General features: G+C 51.2%; 1 protein-coding gene across 5 annotated transcripts in view; it reads left to right on the top strand.

The window, feature by feature from the left end:
• The window catches only part of LOC140428040 (collagen alpha-1(XII) chain-like), a 462,913-nt gene that overhangs the window by 44,582 nt on the left and 394,461 nt on the right, over positions 1-23,870 (top strand). For all 5 annotated transcript variants that reach the window (XM_072514040.1, XM_072514030.1, XM_072514048.1 and 2 more), the window contains exon 2: positions 23,627-23,734. In XM_072514040.1, coding sequence (XP_072370141.1) covers positions 23,662-23,734 — 73 coding nt within the window. In that variant the 5' untranslated portion in view covers positions 23,627-23,661. The remainder of the gene's footprint in view (positions 1-23,626; positions 23,735-23,870) is intronic.

Raw genomic sequence — 23,870 nt, 5'->3', positions numbered from 1 at the left:
TGAACCTAAGGATAGACTGTCTCTCACAGTGAACCCGAGGACAGACTGTCTCTCACAGTGAACCCGAGGATAGACTGTCTCTCAGTGAACCCGAGGATAGACTGTCCCTCACAGTGAAATTGAGGATAGACTGTCTCTCACAGTGAACCCGAGATAGACTGTCTCACACAGTGAACCCGAGGATAGAATGTCTCTCACAGTGAACCCGAGGATAGACTGTCTCTCACAGTGAACCCGAGGATAGACTGTCTCTCACAGTGAACCCGAGGATAGACTGTCCCTCACAGTGAAACCGAGGATAGACTGTCTGTCACAGTGAAACCGAGGATAGTCTGTCTCTCACATGTGAACCCGAGGATAGTCTGTCTCTCAGTGAACACGAGGATAGACTGTCTCTCACAGTGAACCCAAGGATAGACTGTGCCTCACAACGAACCCGAGGATAGACTGTCTCTCACAGTGAACCCGAGGATAGACTGTCTCACACAGTGAACCCGAGGATAGACTGTCTCACAGTGAACCCAAGGATAGACTGTCTCTCACAGTGAACCCGAGGACAGACTGTCTCTCACAGTGAACCCGAGGATAGACTGTCTCTCAGTGAACCCGAGGATAGACTGTCCCTCACAGTGAAATTGAGGATAGACTGTCTCTCACAGTGAACCCGAGGTAGACTGTCTCACACAGTGAACCCGAGGATAGAATGTCTCTCACAGTGAACCCGAGGATAGACTGTCTCTCACAGTGAACCCGAGGATAGACTGTCTCTCACAGTGAACCCGAGGATAGACTGTCCCTCACAGTGAAACCGAGGATAGACTGTCTGTCACAGTGAAACCGAGGATAGTCTGTCTCTCACATGTGAACCCGAGGATAGTCTGTCTCTCAGTGAACACGAGGATAGACTGTCTCTCAGTGAACCCGAGGATAGACTGACTCTCACAGTGAACCCGAGGATTGACTGTCTCTCACAGTGAACCCGAGGATAGACTGTCTCTCACAGTGAACGCGAGGATTGTCTGTCTCTCACAGTGAACCCGAGAATAGACTGCCTCTCAGTGAACGCGCGGATAGACTGTCTCTCACAGTGAACCCGAGAATAGACTGCCTCTCAGTGAACGCGCGGATAGACTGTCTCTCACAGTGAACCCGAGGATAGACTGTCTCTCAGTGACCCCGAGGACAGACTGTCTCTCACAGTGAAACCAAGGACAGACTGTCTGTCACAATGAAACCGAGGATAGACTGTCTCTCACAGTGAACCCGAGGATAGTCTGTCTCTCACAGTGAACCCGAGGATAGACTGTCTCTCAGTGAACGCGAGGATAGACTGTCACTCAGTGAACCCGAGGATAGACTGACTCTCACACTGAACTCGAGGATAGACTGTCTCTCACCGTGAACCCGCGGATAGACTGTCTATCACAGTGAACGCGAGGATAGACTGTCTCTCACAGTGAACCCGAGGACAGACTGTCTCTCACAGTGAACCCGAGGATAGACAGTCCCTCACAGTGAACCCGAGGACAGACTGTCTCTGACAGTGAACACGAGGATAGACTGACTCTCACCGTGAACCCGCGGATAGACTGTCTCTCACCGTGAACCCGAGGATAGACTGTCTCTCTCAGTGATCTGAAGGATAGACTGTCTCTCACAGTGAACCCGAGGATAGACTGTCTCTCACCGTGAACCCGAGGATAGACTGTGCCTCAAAACGAACCCGAGGATAGACTGTCTCTCACAGTGAACCCGAGGATAGACTGTCTCACACAGTGAACCCGAGGATAGACTGTCTCACAGTGAACCTAAGGATAGACTGTCTCTCACAGTGAACCCGAGGACAGACTGTCTCTCACAGTGAACCCGAGGATAGACTGTGTCTCAGTGAACCCGAGGATAGACTGTCCCTCACAGTGAAATTGAGGATAGACTGTCTCTCACAGTGAACCCGAGGTAGACTGTCTCACACAGTGAACCCGAGGATAGAATGTCTCTCACAGTGAACCCGAGGATAGACTGTCTCTCACAGTGAACCCGAGGATAGACTGTCTCTCACAGTGAACCCGAGGATAGACTGTCCCTCACAGTGAAACCGAGGATAGACTGTCTGTCACAGTGAAACCGAGGATAGTCTGTCTCTCACATGTGAACCCGAGGATAGTCTGTCTCTCAGTGAACACGAGGATAGACTGTCTCTCAGTGAACCCGAGGATAGACTGACTCTCACAGTGAACCCGAGGATTGACTGTCTCTCACAGTGAACCCGAGGATAGACTGTCTCTCACAGTGAACGCGAGGATAGTCTGTCTCTCACAGTGAACCCGAGGATAGACTGCCTCTCAGTGAACGCGCGGATAGACTGTCTCTCACAGTGAACCCGAGGATAGACTGTCTCTCAGTGACCCCGAGGACAGACTGTCTCTCACAGTGAAACCAAGGACAGACTGTCTGTCACAATGAAACCGAGGATAGACTGTCTCTCACAGTGAACCCGAGGATAGTCTGTCTCTCACAGTGAACCCGAGGATAGACTGTCTCTCAGTGAACGCGAGGATAGACTGTCACTCAGTGAACCCGAGGATAGACTGACTCTCACACTGAACTCGAGGATAGACTGTCTCTCACAGTGAACCCGAGGATAGACTGTCTCTCAGTGAACCCGAGGATAGACTGACTCTCACAGTGAACCCGAGGATAGATTGTCTCTCACAGTTAACCCGAGGATAGACTGTCTCTCACAGTGAACCCGAGGCTAGACTGTCTCTCACAGTGAACCCGAGGATAGTCTGTCTCTCACAGTGAACCCGTGGATAGACTGTCTGTCAGTGAACGCGAGGATAGACTGTCTCTCACAGTGAACCCGAGGATAGACTGTCTCTCACAGTGAACCCGAGGACAGACTGTCTCTCACAGTGAACCCGAGGACAGACTGTCTCTCACAGTGAACCCGAGGATAGACTGTCTCTCACAGTGAATCTGAGGATAGACTGTCTCTCACAGTGAACCCGAGGATAGACTGTCTCTCATAGTGAATGCGAGGACAGTCTGTCTCTCACAGTGAACCCGAGGATAGACTGTCTCTCAGTAAACGCGAGGATAGACTGTCTCTCACAGTGAACCCGAGGATATACTGTCTCTCACAGTGAACCCGAGGACAGACTGTCTCTCACAGTGAACCCGAGGATAGACTGACTCTGACAGTGAACCCGAGGATAGACTGTCTCTCACAGTGAACCCGAGGATAGACTGTCTCTCACAGTGAACCCGAGGATAGACTGTCCCTCACAGTGAAGCCGAGGATAGACTGTCTCTCACAGTGAATCCCAGGATAGTCTGCCTCTCTCAGTGATCTGAAGGATAGACTGTCACTCACAGTGAACCCGAGGATAGACTGTCTCTCGCAGTGACCCCGAGGATACACTGTCTCTCACAGTGAACGTGAGGATAGAGTGTCTCTCACAGTGAACCCGAGGATAGACTGTCTCTCCCAGTGAACCCGAGGATAGACTGTCTCACACAGTGAGCCTGAGGATAATCTGTCTCTCACAGTGAACCCGAGGATAGACTGTCTCACACAGTGAACCCAAGCATAGACTGTCTCTCACAGTGAACCCAAGGATAGTCTGTATCTCACAGTGACCCCAAGGATAGACTGTTTCTCTCAGTGATCTGGAGGATAGACTGTCTCTCACAGTGAACGTGAGGATAGACTGTCTCTCACAGTGAACCGATGATAGACTGTCTCTGACAGTGAACCCGAGGATAGACGTCTCTCACAGTAAACCTGAGGATAGACTGTCCCTCACAGTGAACCCGAGGACAGACTGTCTCTGACAGTGAACCCGAGGATAGACTGACTCTCACCGTGAAACCGCGGATAGACTGTCTCTCACCGTGAACCCGAGGATAGACTGTCTATCACAGTGAACGCGAGGATAGACTGTCTCTCACAGTGAACCCGAGGATAGACTGTCTCTCACAGTGAACCCGAGGATAGACTGTCCCTCACAGTGAACCCGAGGACAGACTGTCTCTGACAGTGAACCCGAGGATAGACTGTCTCTCTCAGTGATCTGAAGGATAGACTGTCTCTCACAGTGAACCCGAGGATAGACTGTCTCTCACAGTGAACCCGAGGATAGACTGTCTCTCACAGTGAACCCGAGGATAGACTGTCTCTCACAGTGAACCCGAGGATAGACTGTCTCTCACAGTGAACCCGAGGATAGACTGACTCTCACCGTGAACCCGAGGATAGACTGTCTCTCACAGTGAATCCAAGGATAGTCTGTCTCTCTCAGTGATCTGAAGGATAGACTGTCTCTCACAGTGAACCCGAGGATAGACTGTCTCTCACAGTGAATCCGAGGATAGTCTGTCTATCTCAGTGATCTGAAGGATAGACTGTCTCTCACAGTGAACCCGAGGATAGACTGTGTCACACAGTGAACCCGCGGATAGACTGTCTCTCACAGTGAACCCGAGGATAGACTGTCTCTCACAGTGACCCCGAGGATACACAGTCTCTCACAGTGAACGTGAGGATAGAGTGTTTCTCACAGTGAACCGAGGATAGACTGTCTCTCAGAGTGACCCCGAGGATAGACTGTCTCACACAGTGAACCCGAGGATAGACTGTCTCTCACAGTGAACCCAAGGATAGACTTTCTCTCACAGTGAACCCGAGGATAGACTGACTCTCACCGTGAACCCGAGGATAGACTGTCTCTCACAGTGAATCCAAGGATAGTCTGTCTCTCTCAGTGATCTGAAGGATAGACTGTCTCTCACAGTGAACCCGAGGATAGACTGTCTCTCACAGTGAATCCGAGGATAGTCTGTCTATCTCAGTGATCTGAAGGATAGACTGTCTCTCACAGTGAACCCGAGGATAGACTGTGTCACACAGTGAACCCGCGGATAGACTGTCTCTCACAGTGAACCCGAGGATAGACTGTCTCTCACAGTGACCCCGAGGATACACAGTCTCTCACAGTGAACGTGAGGATAGAGTGTTTCTCACAGTGAACCGAGGATAGACTGTCTCTCAGAGTGACCCCGAGGATAGACTGTCTCACACAGTGAACCCGAGGATAGACTGTCTCTCACAGTGAACCCAAGGATAGACTTTCTCTCACAGTGAACCCGAGAATAGACTGTCTCTCTCAGTGAACGTGAGGATAGAGTGTCTCTCACAGTGAACCGAGGATAGACTGTCTCTCACAGTGAACTCAAGGATAGACTGTCTCTCCCAGTGAACCCGAGGATAGACTGCCTCACACAGTGAACCGAGGATAGACTGTCTCTCACAGTGTCCCCGAGGATAGACTTTCTCTCACAGTGAACCCGAGGATAGACTGTCCCTCACAGTGAACGTGAGGATAGACTGTCTCTCACAGTGAACCGAGGATAGACTGTCCCTCACAGTGAACCCGAGGACAGACTGTCTCTGACAGTGAACCCGCGGATAGACTGTCTCACACAGTGAACCCGAGGATAGACTGTCTCTCACAGTGAACCCGAGGATAGACTGTCTCTCACAGTGACCCCGAGGATACACAGTCTCTCACAGTGAACGTGAGGATAGAGTGTTTCTCACAGTGAACCGAGGATAGACTGTCTCTCAGAGTGACCCCGAGGATAGACTGTCTCACACAGTGAACCCGAGGATAGACTGTCTCTCACAGTGAACCCAAGGATAGACTTTCTCTCACAGTGAACCCGAGGATAGACTGTCTCTCACAGTGACCCCGAGGATACACAGTCTCTCACAGTGAACGTGAGGATAGAGTGTTTCTCACAGTGAACCGAGGATAGACTGTCTCTCAGAGTGACCCCGAGGATAGACTGTCTCACACAGTGAACCGAGGATAGACTGTCCCTCACAGTGAACCCGAGGACAGACTGTCTCTGACAGTGAACCCGCGGATAGACTGTCTCACACAGTGAACCCGAGGATAGTCTGTCTCTCACAGTGAACCCGAGGATAGACTGACTCTCACCGTGAACCCGCGGATAGACTGTCTCTCACCGTGAACCCGAGGATAGACTGTCCCTCACAGTGAACCCGAGGACAGTGTCTCTGACAGTGAACCCGAGGATAGACTGTCTCACACAGTGAACCCGAGGATAGACTGTCTCTCACAGTGAACCCGAGGATAGACTGACTCTCGCAGTGAACCCGAGGATAGACTGTCTCGCACAGTGAACCCGAGGATAGACTGTCTCTCACAGTGAACCCGAGGATAGACTGTCTCTCACAGTGAACCCGAGGATAGACTGTCTCTCGCACTGACCCCGAGGATACACTGTCTCTCACAGTGAACGTGAGGATAGAGTGTCTCTCACAGTGAACCCGAGGATAGACTGTCTCTCCCAGTGAACCCGAGGATAGACTGTCTCACACAGTGAGCCTGAGGATAGACTGTCTCTCACAGTCAACCCGAGGATAGACTGTCTCACACAGTGAACCCAAGGATAGACTGTCTCTCACAGTGAACCCGAGGATAGTCTGTGTCTCACAGTGAACCCAAGGATAGACTGTTTCTCTCAGTGATCTGGAGGATAGACTGTCTCTCACAGTGAACGTGAGGATAGACTGTCTCTCACTGTGAACCGAGGATAGACTGTCTCTGACAGTGAACCCGAGGATAGACTGTCACTCACAGTAAATCCGAGGATAGACTGTCTCTCACAGTGAACCCGAGGATAGACTGACTCTCACCGTGAACCCGAGGATAGTCTGTCTCTCACAGTGAACCCGTGGATAGACTGTCTGTCAGTGAACGCGAGGATAGACTGTCTCTCACAGTGAACCCGAGGATAGACTGTCTCTCACAGTGAACCCGAGGACAGACTGTCTCTCACAGTGAACCCGAGGACAGACTGTCTCTCACAGTGAACCCGAGGATAGACTGTCTCTCAGTGAACGCGAAGATAGACTGACTCTCACAGTGAACCCGAGGATAGACTGTCTCTCACAGTGAATCTGAGGATAGACTGTCTCTCACAGTGAACCCGAGGATAGACTGTCTCTCATAGTGAATGCGGGGACAGTCTGTCTCTCACAGTGAACCCGAGGATAGACTGTCTCTCAGTAAACGCGAGGATAGACTGTCTCTCACAGTGAACCCGAGGATATACTGTCTCTCACAGTGAACCCGAGGACAGACAGTCTCTCACAGTGAACCCGAGGATAGACTGTCTCTCACAGTGAACCCGAGGATAGACTGTCTCTCAGTGAACCCGAGGATAGACTGACTCTGACAGTGAACCCGAGGATAGACTGTCTCTCACAGTGAACCCGAGGATAGACTGTCTCTCACAGTGAACCCGAGGATAGACTGTCCCTCACAGTGAAGCCGAGGATAGACAGTCTCTCACAGTGAATCCCAGGATAGTCTGCCTCTCTCAGTGATCTGAAGGATAGACTGTCACTCACAGTGAACCCGAGGATAGACTGTCTCTCGCAGTGACCCCGAGGATACACTGTCTCTCACAGTGAACGTGAGGATAGAGTGTCTCTCACAGTGAACCCGAGGATAGACTGTCTCTCCCAGTGAACCCGAGGATAGACTGTCTCACACAGTGAGCCTGAGGATAGACTGTCTCTCACAGTGAACCCGAGGATAGACTGTCTCACACAGTGAACCCAAGCATAGACTGTCTCTCACAGTGAACCCAAGGATAGTCTGTGTCTCACAGTGACCCCAAGGATAGACTGTTTCTCTCAGTGATCTGGAGGATAGACTGTCTCTCACAGTGAACGTGAGGATAGACCGTCTCTCACAGTGAACCGAGGATAGACTGTCTCTGACAGTGAACCCGAGAATAGACGTCTCTCACAGTAAACCTGAGGATAGACTGTCCCTCACAGTGAACCCGAGGACAGACTGTCTCTGACACTGAACCCGAGGATAGACTGACTCTCACCGTGAACCCGCGGATAGACTGTCTCTCACCGTGAACCCGAGGATAGACTGTCTCTCACAGTGAACCCGAGGATAGACTGTCCCTCCCAGTGAACCCGAGGATAGACTGTCTCACACAGTGAGCCTGAGGATAGACTGTCTCTCACAGTGAACCCGAGGATAGACTGTCTCACACAGTGAACCCAAGCATAGACTGTCTCTCACAGTGAACCCAAGGATAGTCTGTGTCTCACAGTGACCCCAAGGATAGACTGTTTCTCTCAGTGATCTGGAGGATAGACTGTCTCTCACAGTGAACGTGAGGATAGACCGTCTCTCACAGTGAACCGAGGATAGACTGTCTCTGACAGTGAACCCGAGGATAGACGTCTCTCACAGTAAACCTGAGGATAGACTGTCCCTCACAGTGAACCCGAGGACAAACTGTCTCTGACACTGAACCCGAGGATAGACTGACTCTCACCGTGAACCCGCGGATAGACTGTCTCTCACCGTGAACCCGAGGATAGACTGTCTATCACAGTGAACGCGAGGATAGACTGTCTCTCACAGTGAACCCGAGGATAGACTGTCTCTCACAGTGAACCCGAGGATAGACTGTCCCTCACAGTGAACCCGAGGACAGACTGTCTCTGACAGTGAACCCGAGGATAGGCTGACTCTCACCGTGAACCCGCGGATAGACTGTCTCTCACCGTGAACCCGAGGATAGACTGTCTGTCTCAGTGATCTGAAGGATAGACTGTCTCTCACAGTGAACCCGAGGATAGACTGTCTCTCACAGTGAACCCGAGGATAGACTGTCTCTCACAGTGAACCCGAGGATAGACTGTCTCTCACAGTGAACCCGAGGATAGACTGTCTCTCACAGTGAACCCGAGGATAGACTGACTCTCACCGTGAACCCGAGGATAGACTGTCTCTCACAGTGAATCCAAGGATAGTCTGTCTCTCTCAGTGATCTGAAGGATAGACTGTCTCTCACAGTGAACCCGAGGATAGACTGTCTCTCACAGTGAATCCGAGGATAGTCTGTCTATCTCAGTGATCTGAAGGATAGACTGTCTCTCACAGTGAACCCGAGGATAGACTGTGTCACACAGTGAACCCGCGGATAGACTGTCTCTCACAGTGAACCCGAGGATAGACTGTCTCTCACAGTGACCCCGAGGATACACAGTCTCTCACAGTGAACGTGAGGATAGAGTGTTTCTCACAGTGAACCGAGGATAGACTGTCTCTCAGAGTGACCCCGAGGATAGACTTTCTCTCACAGTGAACCCGAGGATAGACTGTCCCTCACAGTGAACGTGAGGATAGTCTGTCTCTCACAGTGAACCCGAGGATAGACTGACTCTCACCGTGAACCCGCGGATAGACTGTCTCTCACCGTGAACCCGAGGATAGACTGTCCCTCACAGTGAACCCGAGGATAGACTGTCTCTCACAGTGAACCCGAGGATAGACTGACTCTCGCAGTGAACCCGAGGATAGACTGTCTCGCACAGTGAACCCGAGGATAGACTGCCTCTCACAGTGAAGCCGAGGATAGACTGTCTCTCACAGTGAATCCCAGGATTGTCTGCCTCTCTCAGTGATCTGAAGGATAGACTGTCACTCACAGTGAACCCGAGGATAGACTGTCTCTCGCACTGACCCCGAGGATACACTGTCTCTCACAGTGAACGTGAGGATAGAGTGTCTCTCACAGTGAACCCGAGGATAGACTGTCTCTCCCAGTGAACCCGAGGATAGACTGGCTCACACAGTGAGCCTGAGGATAGACTGTCTCTCACAGTGAACCCGAGGATAGACTGTCTCTCACAGTCAACCCGAGGATAGACTGTCTCACACAGTGAACCCAAGGATAGACTGTCTCTCACAGTGAACCCGAGGATAGTCTGTGTCTCACAGTGAACCCAAGGATAGACTGTTTCTCTCAGTGATCTGGAGGATAGACTGTCTCTCACAGTGAACGTGAGGATAGACTGTCTCTCACTGTGAACCGAGGATAGACTGTCTCTGACAGTGAACCCGAGGATAGACTGTCACTCACAGTAAACCCGAGGATAGACTGTCCCTCACAGTGAACCCGAGGACAGACTGTCTCTGACAGTGAACCCGAGGATAGACTGTCTCACACAGTAAACCCGAGGATCGACTGTCTCTCACAGTGAACCCGAGGATAGACTGTCTCTCACAGTGAACCCGAGGATAGACTGACTCTCACCGTGAACCCGCGGATAGACTGTCTCTCACCGTGAACCCGAGGATAGACTGTCTGTCACAGTCAACGCGAGGATAGACTGTCTCTCACAGTGAACCAAAGGATAGACTGACTCTCACCGTGAACCCGCGGATAGACTGTCTCTCACCGTGAACCCGAGGATAGACTGTCTGTCACAGTGAACGCGAGGATAGACTGTCTCTCACAGTGAACCCGAGGATAGACTGACTCTCACCGTGAACCCGAGGATAGACTGTCTCTCACAGTGAACCCGAGGATAGACTGTCTCTCACAGTGAACCCGAGGATAGACTGACTCTCACCGTGAATCCGAGGATAGACTGTCTCTCACAGTGAATCCGAGGATAGTCTGTCTCTCTCAGTGATCTGAAGGATAGACTATCTCTCACAGTGAACCCGAGGATAGACTGTCTCTCACCATGAACCCTCGGATAGACTGTCTCTCACTGTGAACCCTCGGATAGACTGTCTCTCACAGTGAATCCGAGGATAGTCTGTCTCTCTCAGTGATCTGAAGGATAGACTGTCTCTCACAGTGAACCCGAGGATAGACTGTCTCACACAGTGAACCCGCGGATAGACTGTCTCTCACAGTGAACCCGAGGATAGATGTCTCTCACAGTGACCCCGAGGATACACAGTCTCTCACAGTGAACGTGAGGATAGAGTGTCTCTCACAGTGAACCGAGGATAGACTGTCTCTCAGAGTGACCCCGAGGATAGACTGTCTCACACAGTGAACCCGAGGATAGACTGTCTCTCACAGTGAACCCGAGGATAGACTTTCTCTCACAGTGAACCCGAGGATAGACTGTCTCTCTCAGTGAACGTGAGGATAGAGTGTCTCTCACAGTGAACCGAGGATAGACTGTCTCTCACAGTGAACCCAAGGATAGACTGTCTCTCCCAGTGAACCCGAGGATAGACTGTCTCACACAGTGAACCGAGGATAGACTGTCTCTCACAGTGTCCCCGAGGATAGACTTTCTCTCACAGTGAACCCGAGGATAGACTGTCTCTCACAGTGAACCCGAGATTAGACTGTCTCACATAGTGAACCAGAGGATAGACTGTCTCACACAGTGAACCCGAGGATAGACTGTCACTCACAGTGAACCCGAGGATAGACTGTCTCTCGCACTGACCCCGAGGATACACTGTCTCTCACAGTGAACGTGAGGATAGAGTGTCTCTCACAGTGAACCCGAGGATAGACTGTCTCTCCCAGTGAACCCGAGGATAGACTGTCTCACACAGTGAGCCTGAGGATAGACTGTCTCTCACAGTCAACCCGAGGATAGACTGTCTCACACAGTGAACCCAAGGATAGACTGTCTCTCACAGTGAACCCGAGGATAGTCTGTGTCTCACAGTGAACCCAAGGATAGACTGTTTCTCTCAGTGATCTGGAGGATAGACTGTCTCTCACAGTGAACGTGAGGATAGACTGTCTCTCACTGTGAACCGAGGATAGACTGTCTCTGACAGAGAACCCGAGGATAGACTGTCTCTCACAGTGAACCCGAGGATAGACTGACTCTCGCAGTGAACCCGAGGATAGACTGTCTCGCACAGTGAACCCGAGGATAGACTGTCTCACACAGTAAACCCGAGGATAGACTGTCTCTCACAGTGAACCCGAGGATAGACTGTCTCTCACAGTGAACCCGAGGATAGATAGACTCTCACCGTGAACCCGCGGATAGACTGTCTCTCACCGTGAACCCGAGGATAGACTGTCTGTCACAGTGAACGCGAGGATAGACTGTCTCTCACAGTGAACCCGAGGATAGACTGACTCTCACCGTGAACCCGCGGATAGACTGTCTCTCACCGTGAACCCGAGGATAGACTGTCTGTCACAGTGAACGCGAGGATAGACTGTCTCTCACAGTGAACCCGAGGATAGACTGACTCTCACCGTGAACCCGAGGATAGACTGTCTCTCACAGTGAACCCGAGGATAGACTGTCTCTCACAGTGAACCCGAGGATAGACTGACTCTCACCGTGAATCCGAGGATAGACTGTCTCTCACAGTGAATCCGAGGATAGTCTGTCTCTCTCAGTGATCTGAAGGATAGACTGTCTCTCACAGTGAACCCGAGGATAGACTGTCTCTCACCATGAACCCTCGGATAGACTGTCTCTCACTGTGAACCCTCGGATAGACTGTCTCTCACAGTGAATCCGAGGATAGTCTGTCTCTCTCAGTGATCTGAAGGATAGACTGTCTCTCACAGTGAACCCGAGGATAGACTGTCTCACACAGTGAACCCGCTTATAGACTGTCTCTCACAGTGAACCCGAGGATAGATGTCTCTCACAGTGACCCCGAGGATACACAGTCTCTCACAGTGAACGTGAGGATAGAGTGTCTCTCACAGTGAACCGAGGATAGACTGTCTCTCAGAGTGACCCCGAGGATAGACTGTCTCACACAGTGAACCCGAGGATAGACTGTCTCTCACAGTGAACCCGAGGATAGACTTTCTCTCACAGTGAACCCGAGGATAGACTGTCTCTCTCAGTGAACGTGAGGATAGAGTGTCTCTCACAGTGAACCGAGGATAGACTGTCTCTCACAGTGAACCCAAGGATAGACTGTCTCTCCCAGTGAACCCGAGGATAGACTGTCTCACACAGTGAACCGAGGATAGACTGTCTCTCACAGTGTCCCCGAGGATAGACTTTCTCTCACAGTGAACCCGAAGATAGACTGTCTCTCACGGTGAACCCGAGATTAGACTGTCTCACATAGTGAACCAGAGGATAGACTGTCTCACACAGTGAACCCGAGGATAGACTGTCACTCACAGTGAACCCGAGGATAGACTGTCTCTCGCACTGACCCCGAGGATACACTGTCTCTCACAGTGAACGTGAGGATAGAGTGTCTCACACAGTGAACCCAAGGATAGACTGTCTCTCACAGTGAACCCGAGGATAGTCTGTGTCTCACAGTGAACCCAAGGATAGACTGTTTCTCTCAGTGATCTGGAGGATAGACTGTCTCTCACAGTGAACGTGAGGATAGACTGTCTCTCACTGTGAACCGAGGATAGACTGTCTCTGACAGTGAACCCGAGGATAGACTGTCTCTCACAGTAAACCCGAGGATAGACTGTCCCTCACAGTGAACCCGAGGACAGACTGTCTCTGACAGTGAACCCGAGGATAGACTGTCTCACACAGTAAACCCGAGGATAGACTGTCTCTCACAGTGAACCCGAGGATAGACTGTCTCTCACAGTGAACCCGAGGATAGAGTGACTCTCACCATGAACCCGCGGATAGACTGTCTCTCACCGTGAACCCGAGGATAGACTGTCTGTCACAGTGAACGCGAGGATAGACTGTCTCTCACAGTGAACCAGAGGATAGACTGACTCTCACCGTGAACCCGCGGATAGACTGTCTCTCACCGTGAACCCGAGGATAGACTGTCTGTCACAGTGAACGCGAGGATAGACTGTCTCTCACAGTGAACCCGAGGATAGACTGACTCTCACCGTGAACCCGAGGATAGACTGTCTCTCACAGTGAACCCGAGGATAGACTGTCTCTCAAGGTGAACCCGAGGATAGACTGACTCTCACCGTGAATCCGAGGATAGACTGTCTCTCACAGTGAATCCGAGGATAGTCTGTCTCTCTCAGTGATCTGAAGGATAGACTGTCTCTCACAGTGAACCCGAGGATAGACTGTCTCTCACCATGAACCCTCGGATAGACTGTCTCTCACTGTGAACCCTCGGATAGACTGTCTCTCACAGTGAATCCGAGGATAGTCTGTCTCTCTCAGTGATCTAAAGGATAGACTGTCTCTCACAGTGAACCCGAGGATAGATGTCTCTCACAGTGACCCCGAGGATACACAGTCTCTCACAGTGAACGTGAGGATAGAGTGTCTCTCACAGTGAACCGAGGATAGACTGTCTCTCAGAGTGACCCCGAGGATAGACTGTCTCACACAGTGAACCCGAGGATAGACTGTCTCTCACAGTGAACCCGAGGATAGACTTTCTCTCACAGTGAACCCGAGGATAGACTGTCTCTCTCAGTGAACGTGAGGATAGAGTGTCTCTCACAGTGAACCGAGGATAGACTGTCTCTCACAGTGAACCCAAGGATAGACTGTCTCTCCCAGTGAACCCGAGGATAAACTGTCTCACACAGTGAACCGAGGATAGACTTTCTCTCACAGTGAACCCGAGGATAGACTGTCTCTCACAGTGAACCCGAGATTAGACTGTCTCACACAGTGAACCAGAGGATAGACTGTCTCACACAGTGAACCCGAGGATAGATTGTCTCTCAGTGAACCCGAGGATAGACTGTCTCTCACAGTGAACCCGAGGATAGACTGTCTCTCAGTGAACCCGAGGATAGACTGTCTCTCACAGTGAACCCGAGGACAGACTATCTTTCACAGTGAACCCGAGGATAGACTGTCTCACAGTGAACCCGAGGATAGATTGTCTCACACAGTGAACCCGAGGATAGACTGTCTCTCACAGTGAAACCGAGGATAGACTGTCTCTCACAGTAAACCCGAGGATAGGCTGTCTCTCACAGTGAACCCGAGGATAGACTATCTTTCACAGTGAACCCGAGGATCGACTGTCTCACAGTGAACCCGAGGATAGATTGTCTCACACAGTGAACCCGAGGATAGACTGTCTCTCACAGTGAACCCGAGGATAGACTGTCTCTCACAGTGAACCCGAGGATAGACTGTCTCACAGTGAACCCGAGGACAGATTGTCCCTCAGTGAACCCGAGGATAGACTGTCTCTCAGTGAATCCGAGGGTAGACTGTCTCACACAGTGAACCCGAGTATTGACTGTCTCTCACAGTGAACCCAAGGATAGACTGTCTCTCACAGTGAACCCGAGGATAGACTGTCTCACACAGTGAACCCGAGGATATACTGTCTCTCTCAGTGATCTGGAGGATAGAGTGTTTCACACAAGCTGTGTGCAGGTCCTGGGCTGGAATATTTCCAGCACTCCAGCATTAGAACTGCCAGTTTGAGAATCTCTCCTTTCTGCTCCCAACTATTCCCTGACCTCCGTGTCTGAACACCTCCCACTCTCTGCTCTCTCAGTATCACCCGGAGTCGTAGAGTGAGAAGGAGGTAATTTCCCCTCAATCTACCAGTGATGTCTCGACAATCGGAAAATAAATATTTAAATAGCACCTTACACAACCCCAAGATGATCCAACGTGCTTTACGGACAGAGTAATTTGTTGTGTTCTGCTTCTTCATGTAGCATAAGCTGCTTCTTGATGTATACTCTGACAAAGGAAGGTTCAGACTTGGAGATAGGTTTAACACATTTATTGAACAGTTAACAATTCTCCTACTTGAGTTCGACTCTCCTGCTAATCTTGCTGTAGTAACTCAGCCTAACTAACCAGTCTGCTCTAAGCCATGCGGTGGGTGTGATGCTTCCGAACTGCCCCTGTCTCTCTGAGTGTCGCCTGTGGAAAAGAGAAAGAGCATGTGTGCCCTGTCCTTTTATATGGGTTGCCCCCTTATGGCAGTGTCACCTCTGGTTGTCTTGGCTGCCCATGGGTCGTGTCCTATTTTATGTGTTCATTAGCTGTATGTCTGCATGTCATGATGTCTCTGGTGTTCCCTCTAGTGTTTACCTAGTTTCAATGTACCTGCATTAACCCCTTGTGTATTTACAGTGATGCATATCACCACAATATATTTGACAGCAAGATCGCATAAACAACAACCTGATAATGACCAGACAGTTTTAATTCCGTGTTTAATTGTTGGTCAGGACCTCTCTCCTGATCTGTGAAATCATCTCAGAAACAAGTTCTCTCATTTTGTCCTCTTCAGTTGAGCTTTGGGATATTTTGCTGTTAGAAGCTAGTCGATAAATGCAACTTGTTTTCTGTTTTATTGCATCACAATTTTCTTCCAATCCCCCCCCCCCGCCCCCCGACCCCCGACCCCCGCCATCCCTCGCCACCTCTGATTTGCTTGAATTCCTGATGAGTCCAGGAAAATGCTTGGTGGGGGCTGACAGTCCCAGCCTTCACATTGTCTCCACCCAATGGATGACAAATAAAATAGTCACTTGTGATGTTCAGAACATGGGAGCTGAGTTCTGCACATCAGTCTCCCTCAAGTGAATCATCAGTGAATCTGTTCTGCTGGTGACCCTCGATGGTTGCATATTGGTCCTAAAGTGGGGAGAACTCTGCTCTTTGCCAAATAGTGCCTTGAAATCTTCGACATCTGCCTGGTTAATGATTTGTCTGAGCGCTGCCCCCCTGACAACCCTGCCCTCCCTCTGACAGCCTGGCCCTCCCTCTGACAGCCTGGCCCTCCCTCTGACAGCCTGGCCCTCCCTCTGACAGCCCTGTCCTCCCTCTGACAGCCTGGCCCTCCCTCTGACAGCCCTGCCCTTCCTCTGACAGCCCTGCCCTCCCTCTGACGGCCCTGCTCCCCCTCTGACAGCCTGGCTCTCCCTCTGACAGCCCTGCCCTCCCTCTGACAGCCCTGCCCTCCTCTGACAGCCTGGCCCTCCCTCTGACAGCCCTGCCCTTCCTCTAACAGCCCTGCCCTCCCTCTGACAGCCATGCCGTCCCTCTGACAACCCTGCCCTCCCTCTGACAGCCCTGCCCTCCCTCTGACAGCCTGACCCTCCCTCTGACAGCCCTGCCCTCCCTCTGACAGTGCTGTTCTCCCTCTGACAGCCCTGCCCTCCCTCTGACAGTCCTGCCATCCCGCTGACAGCCTGGCCCTTCCTCTGACAGCTCTGCCCTCCCTCTGACAGCCCTGCCCTTCCTCTGACAGCCCTGCCCTCCCTCTGACAGCCTGGCCCTCCCTCTGACAGCCCTGCCCTCCCTCTGACAGCCTGGCCCTCCCTCTGACAGCCCTGCCCTCCCTCTGACAGCCTGGCCCTCCCTCTGACAGCCCTGCCCTCCCTCTGACAGCCTGGCCCTCCCTCTGACAGCCCTGCCCTCCCTCTGACAGCCTGGCTCTCCCTCTGACAGCCTGGCTCTCCCTCTGACAGCCCTGCCCTCCTCTGACAGCCTGGCCCTCCCTCTGACAGCCCTGCCCTCCCTCTGACAGCCTGGCCCTCCCTCTGACAGCCTGGCTCTCCCTCTGACAGCCCTGCCCTCCTCTGACAGCCTGGCCCTCCCTCTGACAGCCCTGCCCTCCCTCTGACAGCATGGCCCTCCCTCTTACAGCCTGGCCCTCCCTCTGACAGCCCTGCCCTCCCTCTGACAGCCCTGACCTCCCTCTGACTGCCCTGCCCTCCCTCTGACAGCCCTGCCCTCCCTCTGACAGCCCGGCTCTCCCTCTGACAGCCTGGCTCTCCCTCTGACAGCCCTGTCCTCCCTCTGCCAGTGCTGTCCTCCCTCTGACAGCCCTGCCCTCCCTCTGACAGCCCTGCCCTCCCTCTGACAGCCCTGCCCTCCCTCTGACAGTGCTGTCCTCCCTCTGACAGCCCTGCCCTCCCTCTGACAGCCCTGCCCTCCCTCTGACAGGGCTGCCCTCCCTCAGTGCTGCACTGGGAGTTTCGTCTGGGGTTCTGTACTTCTGGCTGTGGAGTGAAACTTGCTCTGAGCTGTGATTTGGGGTGTAATGGGACAAGCTGCCAGCAGCTTACTAAATAAAAGCAAATTACTGTGGATGCTGGAATCGGAAACTAAAGAGAAAATGGTGGAAAATCTCAGCAGGTCTGGCAGCATCAGTAGGGAGAGAAAAGAGCCGACGTTTTGAGTCCAGATGACCCTTTGTCAAAGGTAAAAAGAGAAAGTGGGAAATATTTATACTGTGGAGTGAGCGAATGAAGGAAGAGTCATAGCCACAGACACCAAGGGAACAGAGTGCTAATATCCACAGAAACCAAGGGGAAAGAGTGCTAATGGCAGTCCCCAGAGAGAACAAAAGGTGTGAAAGGCCAAACAGCAGAGAAACTAACATCAGAGGGTAAACTGTGACATATGTAGATGTGGGAGGCGGGGAAGGGGGAAGCAAAGGGGAGAAAAGGTAAGGAAAGGGGATAAGATGGAGGAGGGGGGGTAAATATATATATCAAGAAAGACCAGAAAGAAATGGTAAAAGACAGTTATAATGAAATGGAATGGAAACGAAGGGGTTGAGGTGGGGTAGAGCTAATCATCTGAAGTTGTTGAATTTGATGTTGAGACCAGAAGGTTGTCGCGTACCTAACTGGAAGATAAGATGATGTTCCTCCAGTTTGCGTTGAGCTTCACTGGAACATTGCAGCAGGCCAAGGACAGACATGTGGGCATGGGAGCAGGGTCTTGTGTTAAAATGGTAAGCAACGGGAAGGTCAGGATCCTGAATGCGCACAGACCGAAGGTGCTCAGCAAAGCAATCACCCAGTCTGCGTTTGGTCTCGCCGATATAGAGGAGACAACATTGGGGGCAGCGAATGCAGTAGACCAAATTGAAAGAGATGCAAATGAAACGCTGCTTAACCTGGAATGAGTGTTTTGGGCCTAGGATGTTAAACATGGAAAAGGTAAAGGTGTAAAATCTCTCCCTGCAGATGCTACCAGACCTGCTCAGATTTTCCAGCATTGTCTCTTTAGGACCACAACTATACTGTTGGCTATCTCTCATTGTCCTGTGAGAACTCTGTACATGCCCTTAAAAATATGGAGTAATCACTGTTCGATCAAACAGGGCTCCATGCTCCAGTGGTCAGTCGGGACGTTATTTAACGTGACTGTGCATTCGGGTCGTGTTCAGATGGTGTAAATCTCCAGGGGAACAAAGGTGATTTAATGGGTCGAGAAAGCACCCCAAACCAGGGCATCTCTGCACTGCCCCAGCAGGAATTACAAAGCCCCAAGTGATTGTGGAAACACTTGAATTGGCAGATAGGCTCAGTGTCATATTATTTAGTATGCTGGAGCCTTTTAGACTTTGTTTGACCATTTATCTCAACTTATAAACACAGTAGTTATGTTCAGGTGTCAGCCACGGTTCAGTGGTTGCACTTTCAGCTCTGAATCGAAAGGCTATAGATTCATATCCCAAATCAGGTCTTGGATTTTGCAGAATCATAGATTATCGTAGATTATCATAGAATTTACAGTGTAGAAGGAGGCCATTCGGCCCATCGAGTCTGCACCGGCTCTTGGAAAGAGCACCCTACCCAAGGTCAACACCACCACCCTATCCCCATAACCCAGTAACCCCACCCAACACTAAAGGCAATTTTGGACACTAAGGGCAATTTATCATGGCCAATCCACCTAACCTGCACATCTTTGGACTGTGGGAGGAAACCGGAGCACCCGGAGGAAACCCACGCACACACGGGGAGGATGTGCAGACTCCGCACAGACAGTGACCCAAGCTGGAATCGAACCTGGGACCCTGGAGCTGTGAAGCAATTGTGCTATCCACAAGGCTACCGTGCTGCCCCGAGAATGTGAAGGAGTGTGTTTTGGTGGGTGGGGTGGAAATGAGGATGGGAGGGGAAGTGGGGGAGAGGCTGTAACACCCAGTGGTTGATGCTATTGCAGCCACTGTGGCATTTACCATTGACACGGTAGGGGGCAGATGGCCCACCCACCCTGAGGTTTATTGAATGGGTGGGAATTTTGCCAAATTGAGATTGCTAGGAGTATCCTGGTGGCTTTGTTGTGGGCTCACGGTGGGGTGAGTTGTTAGCCTGATCAGGTATCCTGTGCCCCACAGGGGTTAGGTTAGGGGGGGGCACTTAAGAGTTAGCCACATTATTATGGACCTGGAGTCACATGTAGGCCAGACCAAGTATGGATGGCAGATTACCAGATGGGTTTTTACGATAATCGACAATGGTTTCATGGTCATTAGAGTTTTAATTTTTCAATACAAATTTCACCATTTGCCGTGGCGGGGTTCGGACCTGGGTCCCCAGACCATTACCCTGTGTCCCTCGACACTCAACCGCTGATAATATCACTATGCCACCACATCCACTAAAATACCTCATGACATTATTTGAAGGAGAGCAGGGAGTTCTCCCCAGTGTCTTCACCAATATATATCCCTCACCCAGCACCACTGAAAACATATGATGTGAACGTTGTTATATTGCTGTATGTGGGGGCCTACTGTGTGTAAATTGACTGCTGCATTTTCTAAATTGCAGCAATAGCTGCCCTAGTATTTAATCGTTTGCGAGGGGATTGGGACATCCTGTGGTCATGAAAGGTGTCATATGCAAGTCCTTCTTTCATGCATGTGCATATATTAACTTGCTTGCAAGTGTGCGTGTGCGAGTGTGTGTGCACCTGCTCACATGCACAGTATACTTGGAAATTGACATACTACAAAGTGTCAAGAGGGTGTTGTGAAATGGAGTGAGTGGATATTGCAATTTTACCCTCCCAAGGGGTACTGTTCCAAACTGAGGCTCTTCTTTTCTAAGATCCACTCAGGGCCCCGCAAGCAAACAGCTCCCACATGAGACAGTGCAAACTGAGTCCTTTGCACACAAATAGTCCGTAACCCGTGCATCATGCAATCGTGAGAGTAACAATTATCTGTTAATGCGGCCCCGCTGGGATTTTCACAGTAATTCAATGCCTGAAGCTTTCACTTTATTGCAGCAGTTAAATACACGTAGACTCCAGACCTATGTGAATCTTCCGCATGAAATTTGACGTGTAAATCTGTAACTAGTCTCAGGCTAAGGGGGCTGGATCACTTAGGACTGAGATGAGGAGAAATTGCTTCACCGAGAGTGTTGTAAATCTTTGGAATTCTCTCCCCCAGAGGGTTGTGGATGCTCCAGTGTTGAATACATTTATGGCGAGATAGACAGATTGTTGGTCTCTTGGGGAATTAAGGGATATGGGGAGCGGACGGGGAAATGGAGTTGAAGCCCAGAATCAGCCATGATCATATTGAATGGTGCAGCAGGCTCAATGGGCCATGTGGCCTACTTCTGCGCTTATTTCTTGTGTTCAAACAATGAGCATCATTGTTCTTGAGGTCTTATGTATTTCTTCTTCGATCCAACTTGCTTTTCCACAGGATGCAATAGTGCCACTAGCACAAATTGTGATAGTTACTTTCTGGTATATACAACAATTGTGAGTTGAGACTGCAAGCCTGATTAAGCTGTTCAATTGTGTATATTGATGTGCGAATGTGCAGGCCTTATCGTATCTGTGAATGTGAACATTTCTGCATGTGTGCACCTGCGTATGTGTTTATGTATTGCATGTTTGTGTGTGGCATTTGTGGCCCTGTCTGCCTGCTAGTCTGGGGGGGGGGAGTTCTGTCTGACTGTCTGGGAAGTGTGTCTGCCTGCCAGTCTGGGGGGGGGGGAGTGGTGGGGGGGTGTCTACCTGCCTGTCTGTGGGGGGCGGGGGGGGTCTACTTGCCTGTCTGAGGGGATGTCTGCCATGCCTGTCTGGGGAGTGTGTCTGTCTGCCTGTCTGAGGGATGTCTGCCTGCCTGTATGGGGAGTGTGTCTGCCTGCCTGTCTGGGGGGGGGGTCTGCCTGTCTGTCTGGATGAGGGGGTGGGTGGTCTGCCTGCCTGTCTGGCGGGGGTGGGGGTTGGGTCTACATGCCTGTTTGTGGGGGGGGGGCAGGGGGTGTCTACCTGCCTGTCTGGGGGGATGTCTGCCATGCCTGTCTGGGGAGTGTGTCTGCCTGCCTGTCTGGGGGGGGTCTGCCTGTCTGGGGGGGGGGGGGGTTGCGGGTGGTCTGCCTGCCTGTCTGGCGGGGGGGGGGGGTCTACCTGCCTGTCTGGGGTGAATGTCTGCCATGCCTGTTTGGGAGGGGTGGTGTCTGCCTGCCTGTCTGGGGCGAGGGGGGGTCTTCCTGCCTGTCTGGGGTGTGTGTCTGCCTGCCAGTCTATGGGGGTGCCTGCCTGGGGAGTGTATCTGTCTGCCTGTCTTGAGGTATGTCTGTCTGCCTGTCTTGGGATATGTCTGTCTGCCTATCTGGGGGGTGTACCTGTCTGCCTGTCTGGGGGTCTGTCTGTCTACCTGTCAGGGGGTGTGTGTCTCTCCGTGTGTGGTGCGCATGTGTGTGGTGTGCATTTGTGTGGTGTCTGTCTGTGTCAATTAAGTTTCTAGGCCTCCTAACAGTAACTTTTAGATGGGATATACAGAAAGAAATAGTTGGGGCTTCTAGGAAAAGCACCGTGATAATCATGAGTGGTCTTATTCAACATACAGATTGGACGAGGTCAGCAAGGGCAGACTGAATATATTGGGACAATTTCATAGAACAGCACATTCTGGAGCCAACAAGTGAGCAAACTATTCTGGACCTAGTAATGCACAAATGAGGTAGGATTAATTAATGAGGTTCAAGAAAGCAGATTTTCAACTTCTTCTCAAGACAGACTACACTCCCCCACTTAACTGAGCCCACTTCCCACAAACGAATAAAACAGATGTCATGGTAAATAAGCCTCCAGGTAGCAGTGATCAGAACATGATTGGATTGCACATTTAGTTTGAGGGAGAGAAACGTGGGTCCAAGGCTAGTTAATTAAACTTAAATAAAGGCAATTACAAGGATATGAAAACCTGGAAAGTGACCCTGCTTAGGCCTCAGGTGGAAGTGGGGTGGGGGGGGGGGGGGGGGAGGCTAGCACCTCCATTAACAGGCTTCAGTATTAGTGCTCCTTAAAGGTCATTAATCCCTGAAAGTCTTGAATTCTCTTCCCTAGACAGTGATGGAGTCTGGGTCATTGAATAGTTTTTCATGCTGTGGTAGAAAAACCCTTGATTGACAAAGGAGTCAAAAGGCTACGGGGGGGGGGGGGGAGGGGGGGTGTAGACAGGAAAGTGTAGTTGAGGCCACAATCAGATGAGCAGTCTAGAGGTGCCAAATCACGTAGTCCTCCTCCTAATTTGTGTGTTTGTCTGTCTGAGTGCATGCCTGTGTGTCCATGTGTGCCTGCCTCTGTGTGTGCGTGCCTGCCTGTGTGTGCATGCATGCATGCCTGCCTGCATGTGTGCATGTATGCCTGCCTGCCTGTGTGTGCATGTGTGCCTACCTGTGTGTACATGTGCGCCTGCCTGTGTGTGCATGTGTGCCAGCCTGTGTGTGCATGTATGCCTGCCTGTGTGTGCGTCTGTGCCTGCCTGTGTGTGCATGTGTCTGTGCCTGCCTGTGTGGGTATGTGTCCATGCTTGCCTGTGTGTGCATGCTAGTGTGCCTGCCTGTGTTTGTACATGTGCATTCCCGTCTGTGCATGCATATCCATGTGTCTGTTTGTGCGTGCCTGCCTGTGTGTGCGTGCCCACCTATGTGTGTGTGCCTGCGTGCCTGTGCATGCGTGTATATTACAGTCAGGTCCATGACTGGTATCCATTAAGTCAAAGCCACCACTTAACCGGTGGTTCTTAAATCTTAATTTATTCTTAAATCTAACTGTGATTCTTTGCAATGTCATTGTTGAGTCTTCCTCTTCTCTTTCCAGATTCATTCATGCACTTGTGAGTCCAGCGAGTGAATATGAAGAGTAGGCTATGCCTAGCAGTTGTTGCTGTCTTCGCAGCCCTATTTGCTGCCTCGGTGGAAGCTCAAGGTAATGTCTCATTTCTCTCCGGCTTCTCCTGCACTGACGTGATACAGGACCAGTTCCCACAGGCTAACCAAGATGATATCCAGTTTCTTCCTTTTCCCTAGACGATTGACTGGAGTTCCACCTCCCTGGCAATATA

This window comes from Scyliorhinus torazame, chromosome 1 (genome assembly GCF_047496885.1).
Source record: "Scyliorhinus torazame isolate Kashiwa2021f chromosome 1, sScyTor2.1, whole genome shotgun sequence".
Lineage (NCBI taxonomy): Eukaryota > Metazoa > Chordata > Chondrichthyes > Carcharhiniformes > Scyliorhinidae > Scyliorhinus > Scyliorhinus torazame.
The sequence above is the reverse complement of the archived record's forward strand: the minus strand, read 5'-3'. Positions and strand labels throughout refer to the sequence as shown.